At 39.5% G+C, this 27,500-nt stretch overlaps 5 protein-coding genes across 15 annotated transcripts; all 5 read left to right on the plus strand.

Annotated features, from left to right (window-relative positions):
* The first annotated feature begins 38 nt into the window (after window positions 1-38).
* On the plus strand, window positions 39-6,720 carry LOC124301158 (FAD synthase-like). Of its 3 annotated transcripts, none has more exons than XM_046755898.1 (6): window positions 39-369; window positions 3,842-4,023; window positions 4,639-4,885; window positions 5,011-5,446; window positions 5,779-5,917; window positions 5,993-6,720. In XM_046755898.1, exons 1-6 carry the CDS (start codon window positions 138-140, stop codon window positions 6,416-6,418), a joined length of 1,662 nt encoding a protein of 553 aa, XP_046611854.1. In that variant the 5' UTR covers window positions 39-137; the 3' UTR covers window positions 6,419-6,720. The 3 variants fall into 3 exon arrangements, with proteins under 3 accessions (XP_046611854.1, XP_046611852.1, XP_046611855.1); XM_046755896.1 differs by having other exon boundaries at window positions 40-369; window positions 4,993-5,446; XM_046755899.1 differs by lacking the exon at window positions 39-369 and adding an exon at window positions 3,506-3,514 and having other exon boundaries at window positions 4,993-5,446.
* Window positions 376-2,429, plus strand: LOC124300305 (tRNA (guanine(37)-N1)-methyltransferase). Its single transcript, XM_046754252.1, has 2 exons — window positions 376-676; window positions 960-2,429. Exon 2 carries the CDS (start codon window positions 975-977, stop codon window positions 2,427-2,429), a length of 1,455 nt encoding a protein of 484 aa, XP_046610208.1. The 5' UTR covers window positions 376-676; window positions 960-974.
* Window positions 6,721-7,379: 659 nt separating the features above from the next.
* Window positions 7,380-10,147, plus strand: LOC124301160 (opsin, ultraviolet-sensitive). The gene is made up of 5 exons (XM_046755901.1): window positions 7,380-7,668; window positions 7,741-7,956; window positions 8,058-8,439; window positions 8,576-8,760; window positions 9,407-10,147. The coding sequence occupies exons 1-5, from the start codon at window positions 7,445-7,447 to the stop codon at window positions 9,513-9,515; spliced, it is 1,116 nt and encodes a 371-aa protein (XP_046611857.1). The 5' UTR covers window positions 7,380-7,444; the 3' UTR covers window positions 9,516-10,147.
* A 703-nt stretch (window positions 10,148-10,850) lies between these two features.
* LOC124301157 (A-kinase anchor protein 17A) lies at window positions 10,851-15,986 on the plus strand. 9 transcript variants are annotated; one of them, XM_046755886.1, is made up of 8 exons: window positions 10,851-11,471; window positions 11,593-11,780; window positions 12,495-13,123; window positions 13,404-13,552; window positions 13,635-13,848; window positions 13,946-14,134; window positions 14,232-14,352; window positions 14,804-15,986. In XM_046755886.1, the coding sequence occupies exons 2-8, from the start codon at window positions 11,612-11,614 to the stop codon at window positions 15,859-15,861; spliced, it is 2,529 nt and encodes an 842-aa protein (XP_046611842.1). In that variant the 5' UTR covers window positions 10,851-11,471; window positions 11,593-11,611; the 3' UTR covers window positions 15,862-15,986. The 9 variants fall into 9 exon arrangements, with proteins under 9 accessions (XP_046611842.1, XP_046611845.1, XP_046611851.1 ...); XM_046755891.1 differs by having other exon boundaries at window positions 10,857-11,471; window positions 11,677-11,986; window positions 12,453-13,123; XM_046755890.1 differs by having other exon boundaries at window positions 10,857-11,471; window positions 11,677-11,780; window positions 12,453-13,123.
* Window positions 15,987-23,666: 7,680 nt separating this feature from the next.
* Window positions 23,667-27,500, plus strand: LOC124299607 (uncharacterized). Its single transcript, XM_046752872.1, has 2 exons — window positions 23,667-26,150; window positions 26,883-27,500. The coding sequence occupies exons 1-2, from the start codon at window positions 23,667-23,669 to the stop codon at window positions 27,498-27,500; spliced, it is 3,102 nt and encodes a 1,033-aa protein (XP_046608828.1).

The raw sequence follows: 27,500 nt of genomic DNA on the forward strand, positions 1-27,500 counted from the left end.
AGCTGGTGAATAGGTGTTATATTTACGGTACGCCGTTGTTTTGTTGAGTTGTAAGACAGTTTCTCATTATGGCTGTGTAAAACATTGCAACACTATACCTATAAAAAGAATATTTCAATGAAATCGATATTCGGAGAATGACTTATCGAAAGAATACAAACTGCAGTCAAGATGCTCAGTCAACGCAGCTGTATCGAAAATTTCATACAGCGCGCGTTTTTGTGTACCTCGAGGTAAACAAAGGAACAAAGGAATGTAAACAGGAATGCTGGAAATTGATCGTTAGGGACGCGTGCACGTGGACAGGATCGTGGATCAGTCCAGTTATCGCAGTACCGCCACTAAACGAGTCCATTGACAAAAACCGAGGTAACTATGACTAAATACATCCGTTAAATTTAACTATGGTTTGAACGCGGGGGGTTATCCTTTCATTTCCAGTCATGAAACGCAAGATTTAGCTCGCCTCGACAATGCCTAATATCTGAGAGCCTTATGTGAAAAGATGAGAATGAAACTGTATGAGAAAAAAATAACAAGCAACTGTTACTATCTCTAAAATATTATTGTTGTTTTACACATAATCATAAAATGAATTGAGCCTAAATTGTGTTTGTTAAAATCAGGAGACACACTGCTCTAGAATGCCAAAGTATTGTTTACTAATTTCGTAAAGGTATTGATCCATTTTACATTTTGTTTACATCAGAAGTTATTGCATTGCATTAGTTTCCTCTAGGTTGTCGTTGAGATTACCTTATAACGTAGCTTCAAATATCTGGTTGTTAAAAAATTCGAGTCTTTAAACTGAATATTTGAGCTTGACTTGCATGAACCTCTGATCAAATTTACCATTGATAGAGAACAGAGAAAGTTTCCGAATGAAGTTTGTAATTAATTTACATCGATGTCAAGATTCGGAATGTTGACTGTAGTAGATATTTGGTATTTTTGGGCAGTGTTGGTTCCGGTTAATGGCTGTGGTTGGATATTTGGTCGCTGCTCTTGCTACTTGTAACCGAAGAGGCTTGTCACGTCATATTTGCAATACCGTTATGGCTTCGTTGCTCGTTCCACCAACGTCGGTGAGAGGAATGACAAAGCTGGATCGTAGCAAGTTCACAACAATAGTAGAATTGCCTGTGATACGGCTGGGTAAAGCGAACCTTGCCAGAGTAATGCCTGCGTTGAAAAAGTACATGTTGAAGATGCAAAAATTCAAGCCAATCCAAAAGTATGACGACGCCGATGACGATGGAGGCAAAATAGCTTATCTGGATCCAGTCAAAGTCCAGAATTTTGAAGACATTGATGAATCAGACCAAAAGCTGCTCAGTGATAACGATGTAACCGATTTTTTCAAGAAGCGTGTCTCTCTCAATTATGATAACTGGCCTTACGACCAAGTCTTGAAAGCAGTTTTTCCAGAGGGAGCAGAGGTCCCTAATTCTTACAGCAAAATTGGCCACCTTGTGCACCTTAACTTGCGAGATAGTCAACTACCGCAAAAGCATCTAATCGGCCAAGTATTACTGGATAAAATATCCAACACTAAAACAGTGGTCAACAAATTAAATACGATTGATACGACGTATCGACATTTTGCCATGGAAGTATTAGCTGGGGACAAGGACACAATGGTCACCGTATCCGAACACGGGTTTCAGTACAAGTTTGATTTTGCCACGGTTTATTGGAATCCTCGTTTGGCGACCGAGCACCAGGCTCTAGTGTCATTCATCAAACCTCACGACGTGCTTTACGACGTTTTCGCGGGTGTTGGTCCATTTGCTATTCCAGCTGGGTGTAAGGGAAACCGAGTTATGGCCAATGATTTAAATCCTGAATCTTATAGGTGGCTGATAGAGAATGCCAAGTTGAACAAGACTCGTGGTAACGTAACAGCATTCAACAAAGATGGGAGGGAGTTTCTAAAGGTCGAAGTTAAGAACGATATATTAAAGAGACGGGACATTGGAACCGAAGGCTCTGAGCACATTGCGATGAATCTTCCAGGTATGGCTGTCGAATTCTTGGATGTATTCGCAGATTGGTTCAACAGAGAAGAAGCAGAAAAAGTCTGCAGAAAACCCCCCATTGTTCACCTTTACTGCTTTGTGAAGCTGGGGAAAGATGGAGACCCTCATGCTCTTGCCAAACTGCTTGTCGAGGAAAAACTTGGCCATACCTTGACCCCAGAGTCCTTACTAACTATACACCATGTTCGAAATGTTTCCCCCAACAAGGAAATGATGAGAGTGTCCTTTATGTTGATTAGCGATATTTTGATTGGATACAAACCAGTGGCTAAAAAGTTAAAAATTGATAATACAGATTTATTTCTTGATGAAAATGTTATAGGAAAAGATGGGAAAGAACAAGGCACACCACAAGACCAAAAATGTGTTCAAGGTAGCCGGAGCTCGTAGCCTCAAGCATAAAGCTAAAGCGCAGAAGGTCTCCACAGAACTAAAGAAAGTAAGTCGAATGCATCTTGGGAAAGACAGAGCAAAAATTTAAGGGATTTGTTTTTGCAAAAATTTTGGATCAATAATGTCAGAGTGCGAATAATATTGAACTTCTATTTTTAATAATTGACACCAAAAGCTGGGGATTCAAAATTTAAGACAAACTTTTCGATAACAATGCTAAAGTCGTTTTGGATAATCAAACTTGAAATGAACCGAATCTCTCTGCACAGTTGAACGTAAATTCCAAGAAGAAATCTGGTAAGGGAGGAAAAACAACGGAGGTGGACAAACAGTTGGTGGAGCTACGCAAAGAAGTCCTGCAGGGAAAACCGGGAAAGGTTGTCAAAGAAACGGCAAAAAAAACTAAAGCTAAACAGAATGCAAATGCCAATACTCGAATGGCGACAAGAGCTCAAACAGAAGCAGCGGCCAACTTAGTCGAGGGGATGCAAATATAAAGAAACATGTGAAAGAACACTTGTATTCTAATTCAATTTAAAAATATGTAAAGAACATTTATACATACGTTACTGTTAATTGTTATTACATACAAAAGTATAAATTTATATGAAATGGCAGTGGATCTCCGACATGATTATAATAATTATCACTTACCGATTATCAAGTATGTGAAACATACATTGTTTCCTCGGAAAATGGCAATTGGCAATTAATTGAAGGCTAATTGAAGTGTTTTGCATTTCGATACATATATTTATAAATGATTGTATAAATAAATTAGTTTTACCATCAAATGAACAACAATTTTTTCCACTTCTACACTTGTTGCATTCCAATTTTCAAATATCTATAAGTCTGTATTTTAGATTATAAACAGTTTCTTCAGCGGATAAAAAACACCAGTATTTAATTTCAAAATATATGAAACCGTTAGTTCGTTACCAAAACTGAAAGATCCAATGACAGTTATATAGAATTCCTATAATCTTATTTTAATTTTTTTTGTTATCTCGTCTCATGCAAAAAATGATAACTCATCAACAGCTTGTACAATATTTTCTACACTTTAGTATACTATTCTTGTAATTGCTCCAAAACTATTAATTGATACTCTTTTTGGTGCCATATTGCTGAGCGGCTCCATTATTTTGAATCAAAAAAAAAAAAAAAAAATCACATATTATTACCTCTAATTTTATTACTCCACAGTATTTTTGTCATGGGAATATTTTAAAAATCGGTGTTCAGCCAAACCTTATCTTGTAACCTAAAAAGAATCATTGCCATCTCAAGTTCCCAAATTAGATATTTCATTCTTGTTTGTAGAACTTAACATATTAAGTCGCTTACTGTTTCGTGTATGTAGATCATAATTATAAGATCTGACATCTTACGTGATTTAATCTTAGCAGCTTGCATCATCTTGATTTATAAATTGAATAAAATAATGGAGGAGTACACAGCTGGTATCGTTATTGTGGGAGATGAAATCTTGCGTGGCCAAGTAACAGACAGAAACACATCTTACTTGGCAAAAAAACTAGCAGCTATTGGCATCAAATTGCGCAAAGTGGTCACCATTCCAGACGTAGTATGCATTACTTTTTAATTATTTGTTAAAATTTGATTAGCAGTTTCGGTACTAGGGTATAAAACTGATTCAGATCTTCGGAAAGTACAACACAGGCGAAAGAATTTATAATTTAATTGAACATTCTTCATATCTTTCACAAAGTGTTCAACTTTGGTTTTGGATTGCACAACCAAACTTCCATTACACGTATCACTCATGTTTATCGGGGAGATATTTTTTACTGCAAGTACGTAATTAAATCAGTTGTTTTATGCTTTAGCATACGTGACAGTCGTGACATTTGGTACATAAAGACAAAGCAATATTACTATTCAGCATAGTCATTTTTATTTTAATGGTCTTTCCAAGATTGCCATTAGATTCGTTTAAAACTCAGAATACCGAAAGATCGTGAATCAAAATCATCAGTCACAAAAAACTGGTGACCTAAATGTATATTTGCAGTGAAACTACCCAATACATTGTTATGCCCACATTTGTAAAAAAATAAATTACATCACTAACTGATATAGTAAGAATATACTCTCTTCTTGAAAAATTTGTATAGAGAGACATTTTTACTCCAATCATTATGCTTGTTTAAATTCAATCTAACGAGTACGTTTCTCACAGGTAAATGAGATTGCTGACGAAGTACACCTTGCGTCAAAAAAGTTCTCGGTAGTCTTTACAGCTGGTGGGGTTGGACCTACTCATGATGATGTTACCTATTCGGCTGTTGCCAAAAGTCTGGGTCTCAAATTGGAAGAAAACAAAGAACTAGTAACCATTTATGCCGAACTATTTCTTGGGAAAAGCGAAGCGAGGCGACTTGCCAAGGTTCCCAGTCCATGCGAAATAATTTACGTTCCCTCATCAGGTATACTATATTTCATATTCGTTGGTCTTGACTTGTATTCTTGTCTTATGACTTGAAATGAAACTGAATAATAGTTGTTGCTTTTGATACCAATGTTTTTACAACAGTCTCGACAAATTTATCAGGAAAAACGTATCCCGTGATAAAAGTTGCCAACGTCTATGTTTTGCCTGGTTCTCCGTTGTACTTTTCTCAAGCGGTTGATGTTATCGTTCCTCAACTACCGAGGGGAACACCTGTGCATACAGATTTTATTGACGTGAACCTTGAAGAGTTGGCATTTGTGGATATTTTGGATGACTTTGCTAAGCGATGGGAGGGCCAGCTTAGCATTGGAAGTTATCCACAGGCAGAATCTACCACAATAACTAGGATAACAATTGAAGGAGGTCAATCTGCAGTTCAAGAAGCAAAAATGGATCTCCAGTCTGCTCTGATATCCAGAGAGATTTCTTCCAGCAAACAATTCACTCTCAGTCATGCCCGTGCCGTTGAAGCGAGTAGTAAACAACAACCACATATTAAAACTGCAATGGATATTCTACAGCGTTGTTATGACGAGTAAATATATCTGCAAGTGTAATACTGAAATCAAAGTGCATGTGTTATTGGAGAATTAATTACTTGGAAAAAATTACACGCATGCATCAAATCCGTGTAGATTTAATCTATTTTGGATAAGTTTCTCACATTTCCACCAAGATTTTCGTAAAATCTACAGGAATTCATCAAAGCCCATAACTTTGTGAAATTATGAATCATGAAACTCTGTAGAACTTGATAAGATTACAGAGTACGTTATTTACTCGTTTTGTGGTATTTAACACGGTAGCTTTAACAGGTTTAGCGTGTTATAATGTCAATGTCAAATATCAACTTTTTTGTTTTTTTAGGAGCCCTGATGCGATATTCGTCAACTTCAATGGTGGTAAAGATTGTACCGCGGTGCTTTATCTCCTAGCTACTGTTGTCAAGCTCAGAGGAGCCCCACCGCCTGTATGCCTTTATGTATCAGACGATCCGTTTCCTGAGGTATGACATAAAACTACGAAATCATCTGCCGTTTCTTACCAGTATTAGTACCAACTTTTGAGTACATATTTTTAGGTAGACGAGTTTGTCGACAATGCAGTGAATTTTTATGGGTTAGAAATACTCAAGATGAAAGGTTCGATAAGGGAAGCCCTACAGCTGTTTCTCGATAGTCATAAAAATCTTAAAACCGGAATAATGGGAATGCGGAGAGGTGATCCCGGGGCAGATAAGTTAGATTTTTTTTCACCGACAGACAATGGATGGCCATCCATGGTACGTGTCAATCCTATCTTAGATTGGACATACAAACAAGTGTGGGACTTTTTGATTAAGCACAACGTGTCCTATTGCTCCTTGTACGATCAAGGATATACCAGTATCGGTGCTAGAGCAACAACAAAGCCAAATCCGTTGTTAAGGGACCCCAATAATCCCACGCAATACTTGCCAGCATATACATTGACCAATGATTCTCTAGAACGGCATGGCAGAGGATAAAATTACAGTATTTTTAACGTCTGATCCTTAGGACACTTAAAGTTCTGTGTGGGATTATGCGATGTAAAGAACTTTCATTTTGCATAGTTATTTAATTATTGCACAAGCTTGCGCTGGTTGTGAAGCACGTTGCATTTTTTTGTTAGATAGAATTTTACACTGCAGAAACTTTTGTATTGCAATAGACTAATAGAAATCAACAATTAATAGCTAAAACTACTGTGTATTACATTTAATATCAGATTTCTTGTTTAGACTATAAGAGATACTTGAATAAATATTGTAGTTTCTGGGTGCAAGTATAATTTTGAATTTTTTTTCTCATTATTAGAGTTACCTATTCCTAATTATTACGTTGAAGCAATACATATGATGTTAATCAATTGACCTTCCAATTGGACAATTCTTTGTTGAATGTTCGAAAGAAATTGATAATACATCTTACAGTATGTTAGATGTCACAATCTGATGTCTTGATTATTTGCCTGTTTATAATATAGACAATCCTTGCGAAAACTGACATATGTTTTCAGCATCATTTGTCAGTGGTTAGAAAAGAGAAGTGATTGCAATTTCTGCTGTACTGTCATTTTTTAATGACCATAACGATTAAAACTTCTCAAAATCATTGACATATATGGAGACTGTGTATGAATAGTTTTATATTGAGAGTAGCTGGTGGATATACTAAATGAAACAGTATAATAGTTGAAATATTGGATTTTGATTTACTCTCCATCCGCGAAAAAAAAATTAGATGACAAATAGACAACAGATAGAAAGAATTGTTCCCTTAGCATAGTTTAGTGACAGTGAATTTGACTTTGAGAATTTTTTGCTGACCAGGGATAAAGAGCAGATAATCCTAAGCTCAGCTGGGCGAAGCCTTACCACCAGGGTTAACTGGATTAGGGTTTCAGGTATGGATAAAGACTCGGATGGGGGTGAGCACTCAATACATGATATAAAAGGTGCCAGCATGAGCTATCGCAGATAAGGTGAGGGGCTGGCTGCCAGTAGGCTAACATGTCGAACATCAGCATTCACTGGGAAGCACGGATCCTTCCAGCAGGACCACCACGCCTGCTTGGATGGAACGTACCTCCTGAAGAGCTGATACACATACCTGAGCACTGGCTGGTCTACCCAGAGCCAAACCCCTCCCTTCACTACCTGCTGGCTCTCCTCTATATCTTGTTCACCTTCGTCGCTCTCCTCGGCAATGGCCTGGTGATATGGATCTTCTGTTCGTAAGTAATTGTACCATTTTGCCCCCTCAACTAATGTCAAGAGATAAAATGTTTTTGGTCATTTTTTTATAGGGCCAAGTCACTGAGGACCCCATCGAACATGTTTGTAGTGAACCTGGCGTTGTGCGACTTTTTCATGATGCTGAAGACTCCTATTTTCATTTACAATTCGTTCAACACCGGATTTGCTTTGGGCAATCTAGGCTGCCAAATATTTGGCTTCATTGGTTCCTTATCAGGCATTGGAGCATCCATGACTAATGCCGCAATTGCTTACGACAGATATAGGTAACACAATAAATTGAATTGAATAGTTTTACTGCCTGAATCTTGTGTAGATGCCTGTTGTATGTTTCTAATCTGTACGATATTTTTTCTTACAAAAATAGCACCATAGCCCATCCATTGGATGGAAAACTGTCACGTGGACAAGTGATGCTCTTCATAGCAGTGATATGGCTCTACGTTTTACCCTGGGCATTAATGCCTCTAATGGGCGTATGGGGAAGATTTGTTCCCGAAGGTTTCCTGACCAGCTGTAGTTTTGATTACCTCACCGACACCAACGAAATACGTTACTTTGTCGCAACGATTTTCACGTTCTCATATGCAATTCCAATGTCTCTCATAATCTACTACTACAGTCAAATCGTTAGCCATGTGGTAAATCACGAAAAAGCGTTACGCGAACAGGCCAAGAAGATGAATGTTGACAGTCTAAGGAGCAACACAAATACCAATGCTCAAAGCGCTGAAGTTCGCATCGCAAAGGTGCCCTGAACAATATAATATTATCAATGTATTTTGTCCATCTACAATTTCATTATTTGATTTCGAATCGAGGTATGTCCAACTGTGATTAGTTTCTAGATACTCATTAATGTGAACAAAATTCTTTGTCGCATAGGCTGCAATAACAATCTGCTTCCTTTTCGTCGCTGCCTGGACACCTTATGGTGTAACTGCGTTAATTGGAGCATTCGGCAACAGAACATTGTTAACACCTGGAGTAACAATGCTTCCTGCATGTGCCTGCAAATTTGTTGCTTGTCTTGACCCCTATGTTTACGCCATAAGCCATCCTAGATACAGGTGAGTCAAAATTGTTAAACCAGGCGAGATTTGCTTGAAAATGCGCCAAATTGACAATGAGTATAAAATTATCTGGCACCCATTTAAAAGGTGTAACTATAAAAACTCATCAAATCACAAATAATACCACTATTTTATTAAGACATGAAAGAAAAAAAAAAAAATAATAGCAACAAAGCACGTCAAGTTTTGAATCCAATTCACTGAATATTAAAGCAACTTCTAAGAGATCATATCGCAATTTTTTTTTGGGACACCAAACGTATATGGCTTGGCCTATAAAAGTAACTAATTAGGCTTCACTTTGTACGTAGATAAATGTTCTACCAACAGATATTTGATAGTATTCAGAGAGGCATTTTCTCATCAAGTAGAAACTATAAATTGATAGTTTATCTCTGTTGATTAGTAAGTTATTCATCTGCATGAAAATTGGAGTTACTTTAACCTTCGAAATTGAAAAAAATCTGTACAGGAATGTTGTCTTATTCGTTTGCTAACAGTTGCATGTCAAGGTATCTGCTCAAGATTTTTTTCATTCTAAAACTTCTGTTCATAAGTTTCACATTTAATGCATTCCTTAATTTCATTTGTTACTTACGAATAACTGGTAAAAGAAGTTAACAAATCACGATGTATGCCCTAGACTGGAGCTCCAGAAACGATTGCCATGGCTAGAACTACAGGAACAGCCAGTTAACGACAGCGTCAGTACGACAACGGAAGCTGTGAACGCACCTCCGGCAACTAGTTAAGCCAGGTTTCCTTGACTCATATTTATTTCAACCTTAATCCTCAGTCGGCATCGGGGGCCAGTTTTGACCCTAATATATCGTACTTTAATTGAGGATTAGTGTATCCATTTAACGCTAAAAATCGACCAATTGGCGCATCAAAGGACGATGAAATCGGATTCGTTATTTATATATATATCGTGTATTTTATTATATCCACTGTAACGAAATACTGGCGTACTTAATGTTTACAGTATTAGTGTCACGTACACGCGATTATTGATAACTGTCATTGATTTTTCAAGAAAAGGACTGACGATGATTCTTTCTAAAACTGTGTTTGCGGCTGTACGTTGTAAATGAAGGGTGTTGATAATGCCGCTCAGTAGGCAGTATCAATATATCGGTGTTCCTTTCACCATTTCACGAAATTCGATAATTTGTCCAATATATTGTAATTATATAAGTCTAATAAATAAGAGCATTATGTACATTTGAATTGAACTAGTTATAAAATACGTACCTTAAGGTACGAGATATAGTAATAATTTGTATGTGTGTATTAATTTCGTGATTTCTAATAGTTTAATCATATTTTATCAGTATTGTCATATCATACAAAATGTATAATAAAAAATCCCGAGCATTTTAAATCTGATGTTGTATTTCTGTTCATTTTAAGCATTCGTTTTGTATGATTTCGAATTTTCATTACAAGAACTCTTAGTGCAAAGCCTTAAAATTATGAGGGTTGAATTCCTAAACACTAAATTCGTACGAATCTTCTCGCAAATCTAATATTTAAACCCCGTAGATATAGAGTTAAAAGTGTCCCCAGAATTAACTTTATAGATATGAAATTTTAACGAGGTTTTCCCTCAATTACTTATTTTGAAATATCTCATTCATCTTTGATTACAAAACGTTTCCAAATTTTGAATCTTTTGCAAATTGTCGGATAACTATGAACCGGTCTTAAAATGCCGAATAATAAATTCATTACAACAAAACTCTAGCACCTGTGATTGTTATATTTTAGGTTTTATACTATAATCGGATAGACATCTGGGCAACAAATCAATAGTAATTTTTGGTTAATTTCTAAATGGTCTTGGAATTTTAGTTTCCATTCAAATATCTATCACATCAGTAAAATAAGTGCTTTAAAAGTAATAAGTTCTTCGATCGCATCGATAGATCGGAAGTTTAATATCGATGCAGTTTTCCACTAGATTCGGTAGGTGTCCTTGACGAATGTGCATTTGTATCACTGATCTCTGTGTTATATAGAGATCAGTGATCTGTATGGAGTTGATCGGGGAGTAAGAGGGAAGAAGACTGATCTCAAATCAACCATGTTAATTAATGCCTGACGTTTGTAATAAGTGGTGTGTGCAGTTAATTTATAGAAAAAACAATATTGGCAAAATCATTTGCCATGTGCAAATGCGCACAAACTTTTGCGGTCGAACATTTGAATGGATGTTAAACAAACCCCCCTTCCCTGCGCCGCTCTGTTAGTCGATGACATAATATTGTGCATCAGCACTGCGAGTGGCAGAATACCGTACTACTATAGAGACCTAAAAATCAACGCAGGTTTTGCAGCATTGAGATTGGTCTCCTTCCCTCTTACTCCGTGACTAATGACTGCAGCATCTACGGCCAGTCTGGGCAAATAATAGGCTGCGTAACGTGGGGTAGTGGTGGGGTGAATACAAGTCCATACTAGTCATACTAGTTGAAGCAGGTTGAAAAAGTACTATATTTATACAAATAGTTGTGAGAAGAAATAAAACGGTTGATCGACAGAGGAAGATCCGGACAGTTAATCATCAGCCTGAAGATATTACGTTGATACCTGGAGTAGCACTTGAAAAAAACGTAGAACGATTACGATACGAGATGCCGCGCAACTCCAACACCCAACAACAACCTCTCCGCTGGCAGTTCCCGTTTCATTAGGATTATTTAATCGTATGAATTATTTCGTTTTAGTAATTTTAACTTCTGGTTTAACGTTGTCTAAAACTTGGCTCTCTCGCCAATCCTGAATATCAATTGTCCGCGAATCGTCCACTTGATTTTTCACTGTTAGGTTAGAAACTAGGTTAGAGATGGACGAAAAGACGGCTAGGGAAACCCGCAGCGGAGAGGTTGTCAACGGGTTTCGGAGCTGCAGGGACCTGAGCGACGTCGTTCCGTTATATGCGCCGCGAGGCCTGTATTTGAAACCAATTGCCAAAATTAATGTATCTGTTAATCTACCTCAACTGAAGATACCAGGTAAAATATCAACCGAGCTGCCGCGTAACGCTGATGTCGATAATAGTCGGAGATCTTTTACAGTTATCAAATACAACAACGTTGAATATTATTCGATCCATTTTTTTTTGTCTCAATTCTGTTGAATCGCATGATATTTCATACATGTATTGGCAGTATTGGTATTTCTTTACCTAGAAAGTGAAATGATGGTGTTACATTGCAAAGTGAGAAGAAAAACGATACTTGGATACATATACAACATCCTATAAGTGAATTCTACATTGCAATATTGCTCCAACTTTCTTGTACAGATGTTTCTATGCTGGATACAAAATTCCCGTAATGGTTATGATTCAATTCCATGACTATTATTAGGGTTTTTCATCAAATTTAATCGGTTGACATTTCAGGTGTAATATTTTTTGTCTCATCCGAATTCAATCTTTTCAAAAAATGTAACATGATTCAAAGTATCTGTTAACGGAAGAGAAGTACTCAGCATTGAAATACCTAAATCTGACAGTTGACCTGGTTGTGTGATGCTGAAAAACGATCAATTAATGTTGGACAGTGTTGCTGTTTATTCTGTAGTAATAACTTGATGCGCTAAAATGGTTAAAGCTTTTCAGCTCATCTAATTTTGTCCGTAGAAGAGATAAATTTCTAGCCTCATACAAATAATCTCTCTAGAATCGGCAGGTCTTACAGCGCATTGGTATGAAATATAAACAGGCAAAACAATATCAACATGGGAGGTAATGGAGAAGATACGCGTCCTGGTTCGTCCCGACCAATTCTCATCACTGAAAGTAACGAAAAGTACATTGGAATTTGTGAGACTGGAGGGCGATCTGGAAGACAAATGCAGACTTCAGCAGGTTCTCGCCAGGCTAGATTCCCAGCGTTTAAACCTAGCCGGATTCCCAAATATCCTCAAAGTCCGGGCTGCAGAGGCCAAGGACGAGTTTCCGACCCGGCATTCGTGGGACTCTTACTTCAGGGATGCCAAACACATGAACGAATTAAAACCGGGCGAAAGACCTGACACCATTCATATTACTGGCTTGCCAGTGAAGTGGTTCTGTGAGGAGGGGGCTGAAATCCCCAGCGAGTCACTGGTCTCCAAAATATTCCGAAAATGGGGACCCCTTCGGAGGGTCGATGTCCCAGCTGCAGATCCATATAGATCAAGAATGAGGCTTGGCACAAATATACAAAAATTTAGTTTCGGCGATGGGCTTTTCTTTGATGCTTATATTCAGTACGTTGAGTATATGGACTTTGTCAATGCTATGGACGCCCTCCGAGGGATGAAACTGTTGAAGAAGGAGCCACTCAAGTACCTTACGGCAACAATTAAGGTACATGCCAAGCTTATTGGTTTGTTTATTCCTTCATTCGTTTCAAAGGCAGTATTTTAGTTAGCAGGGAATTTCAGATCGTTAGTATGTAAGAATATAGTTTTGGGAATAACTCTAAATCGAAACTGATGATAGATCTTGCATTCGAATATTCATCAAGAACTGCATTACTTGGGACAGAGCTATCATAATTAGGGTTGTTGAAACATCGTTGCAAAGGTGAGATAGGATACAGCAACATCACGTTCTTGGCTTGTTTATTCAATAAAATTTTGTCCAGGCTGATTTTGACAAAACAAAACACATGAACGACTCAAGCGTAGCCCATCGGGAGTTTGAAAGAAAGCGACTGACTGCACAGGACAGCATGGCTGCGGAAAAACTGCGTAAGAAGCAAGAAGCGATTGAATCACGCAAAGCAGAACAGAGGTGAGTAGCAACCATGGCTAGATTATCAATTCTAAAATGAACATATATTAAGAATCCACGTTATTTTTCATGCGCGATATAGAAAGCAAGAAGAAGCGAACAGTAACGCGAAGCAACTTAGACGTCAGAAAAGAGAAGAAAAGCGTAAGCGAAAAGCTTTGACCATTATTCGAAAACAAGAAGAGGACAAGGTATCGATGAAAATTGCCAGAGAGGAACGGAAACTGATAAAGGCTCAGAGGCAGTTGGAGAGCATACGATTGCTTGACGAATTGTTTGATAGACTTAAGGTAATGGCACTGTTGTTTTTATTGTATGACAATTTTGAGGCATGCTCCAAATTGCACTCAGCAATGTCAATTTAAATGTAATTATAGTATTTGATTCTATTAGGTGAGAGTTGAGCAGAAGGAAATTGAGATCAAAAAAACTGATACAGAGTCTAAAAAGGATGTCAAAAAATCAGAAAAGTTGGGCCAGCAAAAAACGTCAGAAAACTCGGAATGTGATGAGGATAAAAAAAAAGATCAAAAGAATAAGAAATCTAAAAAGAAAAAGATTAAGAAGGATAAAAAGAAAAAGGTTTGCATTAGAAACTATTTTCTCATTATTCATGCGAAATAGGTAAACAAAAATTTCTCGACATTTCTGAACCTAGTATTAACCTTAACATTTGCAGAAAAAACAAAAGAAGGACAAAAAATCTGCGACGGACGAAGATTCGGATTACTCGGATGACGGAGCAACGAAGGTAAAGAGCGTGCTTACTAGCGGCATCGCCCTTCCATCATCCTCCTCAGGTATTGGTCAAACTTACGTGAAATATTTTATCACAATTTTTTTGTTAAGACAGGGTAGCCACTTTTTAGAAAAACCTGAAAAATATAAAAATGTTAGGGAAGTTTAAGTACATACTTGCAGTTGTTATTGGAAATATTGGACAATATGGAGCACAATACGATCTCTAAATTTCTCAACTATTATCGGTACTCATCAATAATAATCATTAGATCAACAAAAATATACATGCTTAATACCTAAACTTGTTATTTACTAATCCTTGCGATCTTCTAAGTTTTATTGATAAACTGTTCAATTCCAATATTTTTAAAAATATTGAAAAATTGTAGTTAAATTCGATATGTCGAAGAAAGAAGTTCAGGAAATTTTCAAAACCTAATTCTGTCATGATTCGGAAATATAACATATATTTCCAAATGTGATCAAACTGTGCTCTTTTAATGTATGCAGGCCCGCTTTCAGTTGATACTGCAGGTACGTATCCAGTGATGTACCCAAGCTTCGATCCAGCCTGGTACTGGAACGGGGCCACATCACCGTTATTTTTCTCGCCAATGATGCGGGGAATACCGAGAGGACCACCAAGAGGACGTTTTCTGCGTGGAAGAGGCAGGGGTTTCACCCCGTGGCGCGGCCATTTCCGTCAGCCGCGTCCGTTCAACCCTCACGTCTACAACGATCAGTACTACAAATACTTTGCGAAGCTGACAGGGCAGGACTACCACGATTTGGATTTAGAGAGCGATTGGGAACGCGACTCCAGGTCGAGATCACAGAGTCGTAGGAGATCCAGGACTAGATCCTACTCCAGATCGCGGTCAAGGAGCAGGAGGCGGAGTCGTAGTCGAAGTAGAAACAGGAGCAGGAGCAGGAGCAGAAGTCGGACGAGAAGTAGAAGCAGAAGTAAAAGTAGAACTAGGAGCAGGAGCAGGGGACGAGCCAGGAGCAGAACCAGGAGCAAAAGTAGATCTCATTCGAGGCGAAGAGGCGGGGCGAGGGCAAGGTCATGCTCGCGACGCTCAAGGTCAAATTCACGGACTAGGTCGAGGTCAAGGTCAAGGTCAAGGTCGAGGTCAAGGTCGAGATCACGGTCGCGGAAATTGAACAGGTCGAGAAGTAACTCTAGAACAAATTCCAGCAGACGAAAACGCAGAAGGAGATCTGGATCGCGAGTTATGATTACTCGGGCAAAGTCTCGTAGTGTTTCGCCCAAACATAAATCTCGCAGCAGTTCGTGGTCGCTTCCAAGAACACCGAACCGCAGGAGCTGTTCTTGGTCTAAGGACATTGATAGTCAGCCGAAGGATGGCGGGGGAAAGAAGAAGAAAGAAGGAGAGAGAGATAGAAGAAAGAAGAGCAGCACGGAGACGAGAAAGAAGGATGATCATCGCAATGAGACTGATAGAGATACGAAAGTAAATGCGAAAAATGGGACTATTGAGAATGTTGATAACGTTAGTACAACTATTGCTGCTGCACTTCAAACTGAGGCAATCACACCCGATTGATCAGGCGTTGTTGATACTTGACTGTGATGTGTTGGCATACCAAAAGGCGAAGAGAGCAAGAAATACTTGTATAATTAAGAAGTTGAGAGATGTTTCGATGAATAAAAAAAGGTCTGAAATTGCGAGTGTCGCGATGGGTTTATTAAGGAGTACTGACGAGGAATATTCCGAAAGCGCTACGCACAGAGTGTAATGAGGAATTTTCCATAACTGAAGAAGTTTTTACTCAACATAATTTAAGAATAGACATAATTCTATACATGATTGCATAAAATTATACCTGAGCGTGTAAGTTGCCACACTGCTGTTACATGACTTTTTCCCATCCATGGTACCTAAATATATCAATATTGTGTCAACAATCTTGCATAAGAGTTGAATTGAATTATGACCTTTAGTATTATGAATGTCGTTATTTGGTCGTTTGACAAATGTTTGTATTACTTCAGAGATCTGATTGAAACGATCAGAACCAATTCTGCTACTTTGCAGGAACGTAGTTTTGCTTCCAAAAACAATATTTATCACACCTATGACACATTCTATTGTAGTATATCGATGCAAACGTAAAATAAAATAGAAACTACATTTTTCAAAAGGTATTTGGTATGTTCTCGTGACGTGGTCCTAACAAAAACAAGTGTTAATCGAAATCGCATTCGACTCATTCGGAATCTCGCTATCGCCACAGTAAAGAAATGACGTTTTGGCGACATGCATAACTCTGTGATTTCAAAATTCTCGTTATTGCATGAGGGAATGTCACTGCATGAAATAATGTAAAAGAAAGTCGTTTCGATGTTATAATATTCGTTTAAATTAACAAGTTTCTGAAACACACTTAAAATCCAATGTAATAATACATTTACAATACTAATAAAATACATCAGTGAAATGTCCACTGAAAATACATTCATAAAGGAGGATGGCTTCGGTTTTGTGCGGAGTTCTGATAACGGCGCGGTAAATCGTGACTGTTACGAAATTGTCCGACGGTAGGTCGATCGAAATCTGAGAACATTCGATCACATTCGTTCGGTTATCAATCCAACCTATATATAATATATACCGGTGTGATGCGATTTTTAGGTATACCATGACAAACAAGGGGAATTCTTCGGTTCGATTGATTACCTGGGGTGCGGCCCTACAGTCCGTAAAAGTGCCAAATGATAAAGGAATATTTGGAGACGTCGTCCTTGGGTACGATACCATAGAAGGTACATTCCCCGTCGTCACTGTATTTGTGAACGTATCTAGATTTTTCTGAAAACCCTGCGGAGTTCTCATTTTCTGTGAAATGCTCCAAGTTATGCTGAATTTTCCTATAATATTCACCCTAAAATTAAATAAATTTTTGAATTTGAAATTCTGAAGTCATTATTTTAGGAGGTCGTTTTAAAAAAATTTTTCATATCAAAAATGCTAGACTCAATTTATTTGGACTGTAAATCGACGAATTTTTGTAGGAGAAATCGATTGCGCGCTATCCAAGGCCGCTATCATCAGCGAGTCAAATAATGTAACCAATCAACGGAAAAATTCCGTCGTATTTTTGGTCCGTTTGCGGCAGAAAAAAGAAGGCTAACTACTTCGTTTTCCGTAGAATTTCGCAGATTTTGTAATATGTTAGAATCAATGCATTCAGACGCTACATCGATGTTTTTTTTATTTTTGACAAAAAATAATTGCGCTCAGTCCAAATCAGTTGCTATGAGTCGCCGAAAAGTTACGGCCGGAGTCAGGAGAAATCTCGTATTCGCTTAGCCATCGATTCTTTGATACTCATGATCATTCTTCCCAGTTTCACCGGGATTCTAATCCATGTTTCAGCACATCAGTTTATTGGGGGGGGGGCGGCCTGGACGGTCGAAAATCATACCTATTTTTAAAAGGTTCTTTTAAGAAAAATGAAAACACTTAGAGCAATTTGCGTTTGAGGGCTTCATGATTTATAGTTTCAAGAAGATTGGAAATTTTTTTTATTGAAATTTTTAAAAAACTGGTGGCCTGGCACATCACAGTAGCGAACGACCACGTTTTTAATCCGGTGGCGCAAACTCCTCGGTCAATTTTTTTCCAATCGTTTTGAAAGGTTGACACAATCTTTAAAACTTGTTTATCGATTCGAGCTCGTGGCTACATTTTTGAATAGCAATCCCGAAATTTTTTTATACACATTTTTTAAACAATCTTCGGTCAAAAAATGAATTTTTTTTATTCGTATTCCTCACGGAAAAAACCCTCGACTTGGGTGTAAACTCGTACCCTCAACTTTTTTCTTACGGGGATTTAGCATCATCTATGAGTTGAGGGTACGAATTTACACCAAAATTGAGGGTATTTTTCCGTGAGGGATGTTACGTTTATTACAGCTGGGACGTAATTAACACATAATCGTCACATTTGAGCTACGAGCTCGAATCCGAAAAGGTGTTTTCAACTCAAAAAGTTTTTCTATCTGTTATACAAGCTTGGGCAGTGATGTCACGATATGCGCCATCGCAAAAGCCCTCGAGTCTTTCGCTACTTTGTGCGCCATGCTGCCATTTTGTTATTAATTCCAATGAAAAAATTCTAATACACTCTTGAAACTATAAATAATAAAGACATCAAACTCAAATTGCTTCAAGTGTTTTCATTTTCTTTAAAAAAAAAAATTTTAAGTTGCAGCAGTCAAACGACGAGGCATCGATCTGAATTTCAGCGCTTCTTCCTACGTTGTTCTCGCGTATTTTCTCAGGTCCCAACACTATATGTATTATAAAAGAGCGGTTATACTAGTTTATCTCGAAAAATCATCGATACGGACTAAAATGTCACAAATAACTAATTAATTACAGTAGATCACAATTTGCTAGGGTGACTGAATTGAAATACTATACTTTTGTGGATACGATTATGGCGAGTGATTGCTGATTAACGATAACAACAGGATACTTGAAGAACAGGTACTTTGGCAATATCATCGGGTGCCTGACCAATCATGTATCATCGGATATTAATGTCGTCAATACCAACGCTTGTGGATATCGGTCGATCGACAATTACACCAAGGGAGACGTTCGTGCTTTCGACGATGTCAATTGGGAGTCTTGCATAGTTGGCAAACAGGTGGTTAGTGATATTGATATTATTGAATAAGGTTTGAATATACCTAAAATTATTTTATTCGAATTATTGCATGTTCCTTCGGTTCTTAATCACTCTTCCAAAACTTGACAAAGTTGCTTTAACATTCTCTGAAAAATCCAAAAAAAAAATCAGACATCATGATACCTGAGAGTATGTCGGAGATATTAGTTACAGAAAAAAAGTATTCGATCAGTGATTAGGAATTTTCGTGAAGTTAACTACGAATCTTAAAAGTCGCCTACAGACAGGCAACCCAACCTGCAATTCTTATGAAAGCCGGGTTGCCAGTCCACAGGCGACATGTTACTTTCAAAATCCTCTCCCCGCATTGGCATCCAATAATTCAATGTAGGTCCGAGAAACTGGTACCTTAGTAAACCACATTTTATTCGATTGAAAGTACGAAGATCAAGTCGTAGAAAATTCCGTATAAGCGCTTACTTTTATTTTGTCACACGCAAATCATCCGCATTTTAAGCCGTGTAAGTTTTTACTTTCATTTTATGATACGTCAATCGATACATCATAATAAAAGACAATAAAGCGAGACTTTATAGTGAAATGCGACTGTCTTTTAATGGTGCAGCTTCTGATGCCAAGTGGCGTACCCCAGTATATTGAATTCACAACAGCGCATACAACGTGGTGTAACGTTTGGCCAGATGAAATGTGACTGAAAGAATTAAACCGATATTTCGGAACTCTTTAGGTAATGAGCAATCTGAGCTACGCGAACGTCGAAGGCTGGCGAGGCAAAATGCTTACGCAGGTAAAGTTCGCCTGGACGGACGAGAATCAGCTCCACGTAAATATCCGGGCGAGTTCGACGGAGCCGACACCAGTGAACATCACCACCCGCTGCCTCTTCAATCTTGCTGGTCACGTGAGTTTACAAAGTGCCCGTACAGAACCGTGAGGCGTGTACCAGTAATACGCGTGACAACCTCACCGCATTCGAACCCCATGCAGGGCACCGGAGCGAGTGAGCTGAGGAACCATGTCGTGACCGTGAACGCCGGGAGATGGACGTTCATGGATGTCAGGGACAAAATACCAACCGGTGCCATTCGATCGGTGGATTCAACGATCTATGATCTACGGTTTCCAACCCAGCTCACCAAGCAAAGACTCCGCCAGGTACCCGGGGGTGGTTACGATCACAACCTCTGCGTCAACGCTCCGAGCTGTTGGTGCTACCGATTTCACGCTAGGTATACAAAGCCACTTCTCTTTCCGCCATTAAAATGGATGGTACACGACAATTCGATTTACTTAGGGAGTTTTCGTAAAAGTCTGGGAATCGAGACTCTGTAAGAAAAAAAACTTAACAGATATGATCAGAAAACGCGCCTTCATGGATACTTACTCAGTTTTCCTTGTATTTATTGATCGGAAGTTTTCGAACATACTCTCATTTCGAATATTATTTTGTTCGCACCTTTAAGCTTTCTTGCAAAATTGAACTGGTTTCGCAGTTTCTTCAGAGATGAACTATTTAGACATAAAACAGTAAAATTGTAATGAATAATAGCACAAACAAATTTACAGTGTGCCCAAAGAGTATCGATGGTCATTAGACAAAAACTTGGCAAATAAAAAGGGTTTTAGAAATGATATTGATCAACGTCCACACGAATATCATATCTGATATTATCACTAGATTATTGCATCCTGGCTCGGGGAGATTCATGGAAGTCTATTCGAATCAACCCGGATTACACATTTATACTTGCAACGATTTTCCGGAACCCGGACAATCCCATTTGCCGGATATTAAAGACTGTTGTTGGGGTGAATGCGGAGACCGAACGAATAGCAACGAAAGTTTGCCTGAGGTGAGATTTTAACAAATTTTAATATCACGCACGATCCGTGATCTAACGAGTATAATGTGACTTACGTGAAATGGTACAAGCAGAAGGTAGTGAAGCGGGAGAAAGAAACACCGGGTAAAGATGGGATCCTGTATCGCAGGCACGGAGGCCTTATGCTTTCACCTCAGAATTATCCGAACGCTGTTAACACTCCGGGGTTTCCATCGTGCATCCTCTATCCAGGAAAAGTCTACGCCCACGACATGACCTACAAATTTGGGGTGCTTCGTAAAATTTGAAACGTGACACAGTAGCAATGCATTACCGGCTTAGAATGTCATACAGTATGCGATGTGTAATATACGTGTACCGTAATTATGTATGGGCGTGAACTGAGCTGATTAACCGTAAATTAATTGCACAGTCGTTGCCGTCTACGTTTGATTTGTCCTGTGAGCTTATTCTACATTTATCGACAGATCAAACCTTCAAGGTTAATGTCGAAAAATTTTATAATTGAAAATGTCAAAGAGTTCGAAAAAAGTGCGGAGTGACACCGTAACTAGGAATGATCAAGCTGAGAGAGAACCTACAATTCCTTGGTCTGAATGGAGCGATGCGGAATTGAACGCGGAAAAGTGGGATGTTCCGAAAAGTAAGCGTGAATTATCATCGCATTGTCAAAAACATAGCCGTTCGACGTAATCAAAATTCTCTATGCGAAACAACCAACGAAGCCAAGGAAAGTTACTGCCTATATGACAGTAAAGAAACTTTTTTTCCGTTATGGTCTTTCACTGAATTCCTACAATCTCAGATGGTACCGATGGGCATTTCTCGGACCCTGAACCAAACTTGATGCCGCTGTCTTTACAGGAGATTTCAGAATGGAGGAGAGGATCTGCGATCGACAATTTATCGGTAAGAATTCTACCTATTCCAGATCTGATCGAATTGTCAGACGATTTATGTGATTTCCACAGAATGAATATATTTTATTTGGATGAAATCTGAAACTGTAAAGTCCAACATTATAGTTTTTCTGAATCAAAGTTCCCAAATGCAGTTATTCAGAATTATATTATCTGTTTTTGAGGAATGAACTCTAATTGTATGTACTTTTTTTTTAAGAATAATCCGGTGGTCTACGTACCGACCAACGTGTATCCGGACTTCGTTAAAAACAACAAGCACATTCTACATAGCGAGGCAGGTATAACGTGGTTATGTGTTGTTCTTGCAAATAACTCATGTAATTAATGCTATACCCTAGCGTATCACACGTGCCGCTCATTGTGTGCCCATAGCTATTTCTCTTTCATTGTGAATAGTTTGTCAGATGGTTTGTATCGACGATGATAAGTCTTCAGTACATTGGTCGCGACGGTCTCATAGTCGAAGGAGAGTCTGCAAATTTCACTTGGCTCGGTGCATCTCTTCCTTGGCAAGGCTGGATGCACGTCTATTCCATGAACAAGGCTGGCAAAGGCACGCCGCAACATCAACCAGTGGTCAATCCAAACGGTACAATTTATTACGATCTCGGTAAACGTGCCCATAGAATTTTGATTCCATGACATTATCATAATATCTCATGACCTACAGCATACTGCATACTAAAATTACCTTCACGATATAACATACATATGTTAAGGATAATGCAATTTATAAGTCAGGCAAATACGTGGTACGTTTGTTCTTCATGGGTTTCTGGCGTCGATTCATTGTCGACGACATGATTCCGGTGGATAAATATGGTCGACCGCTCTTACCACGTACTGGGAATGACTATGAGCTGTGGCCAATGCTCGTGGCGAAAGCTCTGATGAAGCTAGCCTCGCTCTCCTGGACCAACCAGAGAGAGATTAATGACTTCTATCCAATTTCGTGTTTCACGGGTCAGTATCATCTGCATCATTATATTACACGTCGGTACGCTCATGCAATTAACTTACCCACCATGAAAGAGTGAAAAATTCTGGTAAATTCAACAGGATGGATCTGCCTCTCATTGGTCTCCAAGTCTTTTTCCCCGAATGACAAATGGGACCTTCTGATCAGATACGTGATTGGCATCGATCAGCCTGAGAAGGAAGAAAGCGATTCGGATGTTCCGCCAAGCAAAAGGTCGGAGAATTCTTCCATTCCTCGCGTCACGGTCTTCGCAAAACTTGCTTACACCGAGGAATTCGGGACCGAAGATGTGACCAATATTACACCGTGCCGGAGTCACCCTGTATATGTTGACAAATTTCGGGGAACTAGTGTAAATGTGAGCTGAGTTAGTTAAATCGTCGCACAGTGGGCCAAGGGTCTCGTAAACGGGACTGACAATAAATATACATGTTAAGTGTTTTTTATGGAAATATTGAAACTCAAAAAGTGGAGTTTATAGTAAAAAAGTTAGATATAATCGGAATATATTCATTTTTTGAAGTTTCTATTAACGTTTCCACGTTGTTTCATCAATTTTTTTTTTACGGGTTACGGATGAATTTAGTTCAGATTTTCAAGCTGCATTGGTTTAAAGCTGATCATTTTTGCTTCTCCTTTTTGTACCATAATCATATCCGTAAAGAATTATTATAATTGTTCAGCCAAAACTCAAAGCAAACAATTTGAAAAATATATTTGTGTTCGCAAATGTAATTATGATCGTGATTATACTTATATTGAGGTTACCGTAATCCTGCATTTTGAATCTGCATCATCATGGTTGTACTCATGGATCATAGATTCTTAAAATATATGTGTTCATGATGATCGAATTATATTTCGATTAATGGTTACTGGTCCACTGTGCGTTGACGCAATCACGTGAACTGACCCGTCACTTTATTCCACGCCAATTGGTAGATGTCATCACCACAAATGAGGTGGAAGCTGCACCGTTGGTTCGATTGGGCCTCGAGGCACGGCGTGTCCCTTTCGGAAATATATCCGGGTTCGGGAGTACGTTCATTGAAATTAATCGACATACTCACGCGGATGAGTAAGGCAAATGAGAGTGATGAAAACATCGAAAATGTATCGGAGAGCAAAAAAGTACCAAAAGCCACAACGCCATTGCCAGACATCGGCATGTGGACTGAATTTGAAAAAATAGCGCCTTACCTTGAGGAGATCCATATCCTCTACAAACCTACCGACTTTGAATACCATGCTCGGGTCTCTGACTTATTGCCGATGGTCACAGATGGTGGGCATGTCGAAGGAGGTGGTGCCAAGGGTAAAACTCAACCCGGAGGAGGTAGAGACGGTAAAAAGGTCACGACAGCATCAAGCATTGCGGTTGCACCGGCTTTCCTGAGTTCTTTGAAATGGCAGGAGAAGATAACAAACGGTAAAAACGGTCCCTTATACATGCTGATCGATTCTATGGACACGAAATTCGTTCTCATTGATTACTACTGGATGTCATCGGAATTGCCCGGTAGACGAGACGACTCCAGTCCCTCGTATTTGACCGTTGAGAAGTACAACTTTTTCGAAAGGTCGAATGACGACGAGCCTGCAGTTGCGTCGATTCAAACCTGTTCCACTGGTGCAACGATCTTTGAAGCCGGACCCGGGAGACACCTTTATCGCATATTTTTCCGGGCGGAATGTTCCTTCGTCAGAATCTTGTCAGACACTATTTTCCACCTTGGTGACCGGCTAAGGATACAGGAGCTGATGTCCTTCGAGTCGGACAGAGTTGAGGCCATTGCGAACAATATCAGCAACAAAGTGAGCCAGGCTTTTCAAGCATTCGGTAAGCCGGAATACGCTGGTCACCTTCGAGCCTTGTACAAGAGCTATATGCCGAGTGATGCTGACGTGCTGGAGTCCAACTTGGACAAAAAAGTGAGGTCGAGTGTACACGAAACGTTTCTTAGAGAATTGGGGATACTAGTCCAAGACTCGCTTTTAACCGTAACCGATAGTGCCGTGATATGTCGAGCACTGAGAGTGTTCTTCATGAATTCGGAAATCGCTATTCGTGAAGGAAACTCCAAAGAACAGGTTCAGCCAAATGAAAAGGAGTGCGACGATGAGGACGCTGAATTAACGTTTTACGACAAAGCGGTTGTCGGAATACAGTCTTTCTTTAAGATGGCGCTGATGAGAATGTATAAAAGCATGCACCTTTCGTCGCACAATAAGCACTCGGAAATTGCACAAAGTCTGCGAAAGGTGGTCGAATTGTTTGACTACTCGAAACGGGAGTCAGTAGCACGTTTACTGGTACGTAAAGTCATCTCGAGCATTCCAGCCGAAGTCAGGACCCTCTTATACCCTTGCAACAAGGACCTCAGCCACGTCTTGAACATCGACGAGTGTCGAGGCGTCCTGCGAAACGTTCATCCAAACCAATGGGTCCCGATTCTGAGGTTTGTTGTGAACGTGCCAAGACCGGGTGATCGAGTCTTTGCAGCCATGGATTTCGTCGCAAGTTTGCCAAGGTACTTGCTCAGGGTTGTGAATAATGAGACGCACCGCGAGGTCGTGAGGATAGGGAGCACCGTAGCAACAGCTCATTACCCGTACGTCGAAAGCGGATACACTGTGATCGGTTACGGATGGAGTGATGGAAACAGGTTCAAGGAACTCAATTGGCACTTCCGTGTTGCAACTATCAAGGGTGAGCCAATGTTCAGCCCGGCAGTCAGCAAGTGGATTAAACCACCAGGTCTCTGTGTCCAGGAACTGTCCAACATCTATGTGCCAAACGTTGGTGATATAATCGGAAAATGGATCGTCAAAGTCGCCACCGACTCATTGATCTCATTCAGACTTTCGACGTCGTACGATCTTGTGGAAATCGTTTTCAAAGTCTTTGACAGGGATGACAGAGTATTGTACGAGGCCACTGGTGGTTCCGTTCTCATTTTACCATCCGTGCTGCTCTCTCATGTCGAAAACCGCGAGAGTTTCGAAGGTAGCATTCTGCAGCTCTCGCGCTCAGAAGAAGGTGGAGACACCACGAGGACACGGGGTCGTTCGAAATCGCTCAGTCTTCATTCCACCAAGGAAGTTGACGACAGTCCAACTGAGTACCATGTTCGCGCCTACGTTGCAAATGACTCCTGGCCGTTGAAACCGTCCGAGTGGGTTGTCGCGAATGAAGTCAAGGCTAGAGGGACCATTTATGATCCACGATATGGCAGAACTTCCACGTCCTCGATACTAAAACGTGGTACCAGGAACCGGGCGTCGGAACGGGGATCTGGAGACAGATTTGAAACTGGTTTAACTACGGACGGTTCTTCCTCTACGATACTGCAGCATCCGTCGTGTAAGCTACAGGTCGTAACCGATGCTGGAACAAAAGTTCAGGTAGTGCACAAAAAATCAATTGTAAGTACAAGGGCAACATGGTTGTATGTATAAGGTACCACTTGATTGTGGTAAGTTATCGAATCTCCTGAGTATGTGTACATATCAAGTCAGCACTACTAAGTTCACAAACAACATTCACAATCAGTCAAATACAGCAATTAGTTGATAATCTGCTACCCTAACTTCAGTGCTGTCATTCAAGCCGTTTCGTGATCAAATGAGGGCGGTATTAGGTTGTTAAAAACATAACAACTGCAACGAAATTGAAACAACAAAAAAATATATGGGATTTCGTCGCTCATTTATTTTTAATTAATTGATATAATTCTGATTTTGTTGCTATGATCCTTCCGTTAATGAACGAGGGTAGTTTTAGAGATTGGAACAAGTAAGCACCGTTACAGAGAGTAAGAAAAAACTATTAATGTCCAATTTTGTTTCTCAATTATTGCTAATTATTTAGCTACGGAAGTGCGTAAATGCATTTCAGTTTTGATCGGAGTAAAGTATAAAAGTATTATGAATTTGAATTATTGTAGGTTCGAACCATCGAAGTTTCTTTTTAATTCAATATTCAGCGGGCAACAGTGTTGCCAACATGATTTCAGAAAAAACAAATGTCTACTTATACTTAAGATAATGTCTTGTTCCAATCGAAGTTCGAGATAGCATGTTATGACTGTGATGACTTGGTAGTATAATATCCATACCATGAATCAAACTCACTATTCTGGAAGCAATATTTTATAGGTCGAGCAGGACAAGCGTCGTGAAACCGAAATTACAGCGATGAAGAGGTCGTGGGAAGAATCGGAGCCAGGGCGTTTGCAGCGAGGACGTTCTCTGAGGGAGTCATTCCTGGAAGAGAACTGCGTGGACTTAACGTTATCACCTGGATCAGAAATGGTGGACTTTGGTTCATCCGAGGACGAAGAAGGGCCTTTAGTGAGTCTAGGAGCTGGAGAGATCCGCACCCTGAAACCGCCACCAAATCCTTCGCGGATTCTTCCGCCCTGGAACATTACGGCGTACGTGTCGAAGGACGAGGAAGAGGAGGATCGATGGGTGAAAACTGAGGGCGACGAGGAGGTGCTGAGGAATCAGCGCACCATTTACTCTCTCGATTTCGATCAGGCGAAAGCCTGTCGCGTCGAAGAAGACGCTGAAATGATTCGAGAGCAGCGACGCCGCTATTCCGAACTCTTTAACTCTTACGCGAGGAAAGTCGAGGAGTATAAGAGACTTGGCGATGCTGTGACCGAGATGAGAAAGTTTTATATATCCGAGATGAAACCCGCGTCTCCAAATCGTGACGGTAAGAACGCCGAGGATACGAGTATGAAGAAGAAGAAGAAGAAGATGAAGTGA

Source organism: Neodiprion virginianus, chromosome 3, assembly GCF_021901495.1.
Source record: "Neodiprion virginianus isolate iyNeoVirg1 chromosome 3, iyNeoVirg1.1, whole genome shotgun sequence".
Lineage (NCBI taxonomy): Eukaryota > Metazoa > Arthropoda > Insecta > Hymenoptera > Diprionidae > Neodiprion > Neodiprion virginianus.